At 36.5% G+C, this 5495-nt stretch overlaps 1 protein-coding gene across 1 annotated transcript; it reads right to left on the reverse strand.

Moving 5' to 3' along the window:
* Positions 1-624: 624 nt before the first annotated feature.
* Positions 625-2998, reverse strand: LOC126803618 (proliferating cell nuclear antigen-like). Its single transcript, XM_050531397.1, has 4 exons — positions 2632-2998; positions 1816-1965; positions 1148-1218; positions 625-834 (listed from the first exon to the last, which is right to left on the reverse strand). Exons 1-4 carry the CDS (start codon positions 2969-2971, stop codon positions 625-627), a joined length of 771 nt encoding a protein of 256 aa, XP_050387354.1. The 5' UTR covers positions 2972-2998.
* Between the last annotated feature and the right edge of the window lie 2497 nt (positions 2999-5495).

The raw sequence follows: 5495 nt of genomic DNA on the forward strand, positions 1-5495 counted from the left end.
AGAAGGTATGAATTGAGACGCTGGAGTTTTGATTTCGGTTTCTAATTGTTTGTTTGTTGCGCCAATTTTAATTTTAGTTTTATTTGTTTTGAACTTAGTCACGTTTTGAATTATAGTATTCATTCAAGTATAAAATAATCCTCTAATCGACGATATTTTATCAATAATTGCAATATAATGTTGTTTCTCATTACAAAATAAATGAAGACAAACCTATATGCACACGCGTGAGCATGGCCATTCCCCACGTGCATCGCACCGGTAAGAAGGTTAGTATGAAGAATAGAGATCTCACTTTGATAGAAATTATATCAGTAAGTAGAATTTATGTACCTGCAATATCCAAAGCAAACTTACCATCCAAGTTAATCACAATTCACCAAGGATTGGATACAATTTTTCACGCCAAAACATTTGTACAGGATATATATGTACATCTCACTAAACAGAGATTTTCCATTTTGTGAGTTTCGCCCTACATTACATAAAATCTTGCGTTGGGGTCAATTACGTACTCTTGTGATGAACAGCACATTCTTTTAAGAATGTATCAGTATGTACCTAGAAGTTTGCATCATTAAAATCAGGTAAGAAAACGATCTCAGATTGTTCTGGAGCAGACTCCTATTCATCATGGCCTACAGGGAAGTACAGCATGATGTTGCCTATTGAACCAACAGCGAAATTCAGCATGGGGGGTGAGTCAGCAGACTGGAGCAACCATACAATGTTTGACAGAACGCACGCGTTGAGGATAACATTGAGGAAGTGGAGGCTGAAAATGAAGGCAACTGGATGTTCACGCTGGACGCCCCCAATAATACATTGCCCAAGCTGCACATAGGACACAACGTCATATCAAGAAAATACTGATCATTTGTAGAGACATCGTATTATTTGAAGGTCATATTGGTTCATTACTTCTGATTCAAACTCCAGCTTAAGTTTATCTCATATATTGGTGTAGTAATCATAGCACAACAGAATTCAAATTAGTACTCGCATTTATATTCTAATAAATGCACTGCATATCTGCAAACTAATTTGGTGACCATAACTAACAAATTGTAATATAAAACAACTGGCGCCAAATTTGAATCACAAAGAAACCATGGACAGGAATTTTAGAGTTAATGGTGCTAATTACCTCTGTCCTGTAAACAACTTCCTCATTTAGTGCAGAAAACTTGACTTCAGTATCAGTTGCATGTACAGAAACTGCGATTATATATGTATAAGAGTCTAGTGAGTAACTGAGTGAAATACATATGATTACTTGTGAACGGTGTAAAGCAGCATCTAGACAAGAAAGCAAAAGATTCTGATACAACACACTGAAGTTACTTAAATCAGTTAAATGTGATAGCAAATTCCTAAATTTGATCAGCAAAAAAGTTGATGTATAGGTTAGAGTGGTCAATCATATTTGATCTATCTGTAATAAGCATATCAAGATAGTTTAAACTGGCATGTATCATATTTCTCAAAATGAAAACAAATAAAAAATAAAAAGTTGGCATGTACCACAGTTTCTTTTGGTAACTCTAAACCTGAGATATAAGGCATCAAATTCTCCTATCCAATAAGGCATAGGCTAATAGTGTGCATTGTTATACACAGCACAACCAGGCTCATCACAGTATAATACAAGCTACAGATTCTTATGCCACTGAGAATTCCCAATACAGTAACAAAATGAAAATGAACTTGTTCTCTTCAAAATAATATATGAAAAAAACTGATATTGAGAAATCCAATTTGTAAATGCATGCGTGTCACAACAAAGAAAACGAACATAGTGCAGATGGCATGTACCAGAATTCCCAAAGTACTGCATATATCTGATAAGATGTCTAAACTTCTGTGAAGGTAATCCAATAATGGCTCGGTATTGGTAATCTAACTCCGGTATATTTCTTTCAGCTTCAGTCAATTCCAATTGAGACATAGCAAACTCCTCAGTTTCTGTTATCATCAAGAAGGAATGTTGAACAGAACAGAAAAGCATTAAGACTAAATAGGCACAAACAGAATGCAGATAGTTCTCAAGAAACTACCACAAATTCTAGCAGATAATGAAGAAGGTAACTCAAAAATTCTCAAGAAACTCATGAAAATCAGAAACAGGATTAAGCATAAGTCATAAGTGCATAACCAATAGTAAAATCCAACTAAAACTACCACAAATTATGCAGATCAAGAACACCCCTGGGAAATCTTCAGTCCCTAATTAAACGAAAACCGCCGAATCTCAAGAGCTTCTTCAGTACAATCTGAAGCTGAGGGCTTCCATTTCCAAGAACCAATTCAAATCATCAATAACACCAGAAACCACAGCCTAATTCAAAACTGTAAAATCCACAATCCTAGATTCTTTTCTGCAAATTTTCAAGGTTAAGATAGTAAATTGAAAAATTAGCTATAGTGATTTCCACTCTCAAGAAAGTACCGGTAAATCTTTAAACCCTAAAATTGAAGCCGGTGCCGGTAAATCGTCAAATTGACTACGATTAGTTCCAAGGAAGTACTAAACTCAGTGAATTACTCGGAGAATTCAGCTAAGAAATCAAGAAACGCGAAATCAAGAAACGCGAAATCAAGAAACGCGAAATCGAGAAAGCAAATACTGACCGGGATTCCGAGTGACGATGACGATCGTATCCTCGTCGTCATCGCCGTGGATGTTGACCTCTTCGTCGGCGACGGCGCGGCTCAGATCGAAGTGCAGGTCACGGAGGTTGAGGACGAAGGACACTAGACCATAAGTATCGTCGCATTCGAGGTAAGCAGAGGCCGAATTCGGAATCCGCAGTAGCGCGCGGTTCACGGCGGTCGGGGTGTTGCCGGAAATCGAGACGATCGCCTCCGCCGGAATGATATCGACGTTGCAGGAGTCGGCCATGTCGAGGAGCGCCGCCAAGGCCTGGCGGAGGAGAACGGTGGCGTCGTGGTTCAGTCGGAGCCAGAACATGGTTGGAGTCTTGGAGAAGGGAGAGGGAGTTTTTTGGCGGGAAAAATTGGAGAAGAAGGTGGACGGTTGTGAAATGCGTTTTCTGAGGGGATTTCTGTGAATCAGTTTTGAGGTTTTGGGTCCCACCAGTTTGTGGAGAAGTCCATATAGCCCTTGTGTACTCTCTTTTAACTACACTCGAAACCGCACACACCCCAAATGCAAAGTGTGGGTAGTTATTTGCGTGAAAAAGTTATTAATTACGATCTGAAAGAAATAATTATTTTTATTTAATTTATTTAAATTTTGACCATAATTTTTTTATTTGTTTGCTTGTTGATATAAAAATGATATTTCCATCATTTCGTAATTTAATGGTATTTGGTGCTGGTTTTATAGTAGTAGAGATAATAAAAGTGAACAAAAGTGGATATTTTGGTAAACAATATTTTGCTACAATTTTTTTTTCTAAAAGAAAATCACAAGGTAATTAGGCAACATCCCAGCTGATTTAACAAAACGTTAAATACTCAACATGATAGAGATGCATCAAAGATGAAGGGTATGACTGAGCGACTTGTCGTATGTGTTTTCTTGATTGGATTTTGGGGCGGAACCACTTTATAACATGAAGGGGTCCGGACCCCTTGCATTTGTGAACTTTGCACTTAATCACTATATACATTGTAAAATTGTATGGAATTTGGTCTACATGCAACTACTACCCCCCCCCCCCTCTTTCAGTATTAACAACAAGAAAAAAAAAGAATATAATGATACAATTAATATTTATAGTACTGATGTGCACTAATGATACTAATTTATAATAAGAAATATTGAAATGTTGTCAAGTTTTTAATATTTCGTAGTTCGTTGTCCTATATATCTAGATTACTCAATTATTTTATTTTAGAATATCTAATAATGTAAGTTTAACATACTAAAAGTTTTTAATAATGATACTTTAAACTCTTATATTTTGGACTTAGACTCCCTTAAGGTCTAAATCTTGATTTTGCCACAGATTGGATTTATGAGAATTTAGAATTGAGAGTTTTAGGGTTTAGGGTTGTGCAAAAGGAGTCCTAATTCCTAAACCCACCGACATTTGGGGACAATGGCATGGTCTTTTGTTCAGTGCATAATTAGCCAAAGCTTTGAATCTCAAATGGTCCTTATCTAGGGTCAGCAACACAAATATGTGACCATCAGCTATATGCAACATCGCTAATCCCAAAAATGAGGAATGCAATTTGCACAACCATGAGTTTGCACAGCCAGGAGTTTCCAATTTCATGATTGAGATTTGTGAATCACCAAAAGTTTGTTTAGCTAGTCATATTCCATTTTAGATTAGGAAAACAAAGTGTTGTCTTTTTCCTTTCGTAATTCTTGTTTACAGTATTTAACCAGTAATTATTTTCCTATATATTACAGGGTGGTTATATAGTATACCTGCATTGAGTTTCGCCAAACAAAACCCATATGCTGTGATCCCTCTGCTAAAGATTAGAATCTCATCCCATCTTTCAATCCAAGGCTCCAAGCTTTTGACATGTTGCCATTGAGGAGCTGGTAGCAGTAATTAAATCATTGATGTAACTGTTCTCTTTTACTGAATGTTGAACAAAATGTATGAAAACCATCAAAAGGAAGGTTTCAAGTTGAGAAGGAGAAGAATTCATCTCATTTATGCGTGCACTAATAACCTAAAATTAGTGAAATATGTATTAGCACTCTCCCATGCCAACTGAAATTGAAGGCATGTGAATATATATGTGAGGATGTGAAGTTGCCCTTTTGAATCGATTGCAGTGCATGAAGTCCATCTCTTGTGCATTATGCATTGTACACCAAGTTACCGAAATTTAACTTTTGTCATTATCATATTAGGCTAAAATGTAGACACCAATAACCCTGATTTCATAACCACTTAACTAAAAGTTACCAACCTGGATTGCGACTCATAGATTGCTGCATAATACGTATATAATGTAAATAGAGAGTATGAAAATGAAGCATTTCCTCTATTACTTTAAAACAGAAATGTACATATGGTTTAAAACAGTTGTGGAAACAATGAGATTAAGGTCCTTCCTTGAACCATTTCAGCAAAATCATAGAATTGTTTAACATGGTTATGTTTCTTCTCCTATGCACATACGTGTCACCAAAATGAGGTGGAGGCAAGCTACATCCGACATGACATAGACACATAATACTCGAGCACAATTTGTAATCTGGAATGGATACTCCCACAGACACTTTTAATCAAAAACAAAAATACATGAAAAAAAAACTCATAGAAGATCACCTTAAACCAGTTAAATAGGATGGTATCAAGTCCCCTAACATGCACTTCGAACACAGTGTGTGAATCCATAAGCTGGTGCAACCAAACCATCTCTGACAGAATCATCGCATTCAATAATGCACTAAGGTAATGAAGACTAAATCTTAATCAGAAAGGATAATGTCATCATTGTTGGGAAAGTAGTCGTTGCCTAATACAAGGCCCATGGATAAATGATTTTCACATGGGCTT

Source organism: Argentina anserina, chromosome 7 (assembly GCF_933775445.1).
Source record: "Argentina anserina chromosome 7, drPotAnse1.1, whole genome shotgun sequence".
Classification (NCBI taxonomy): domain Eukaryota; kingdom Viridiplantae; phylum Streptophyta; class Magnoliopsida; order Rosales; family Rosaceae; genus Argentina; species Argentina anserina.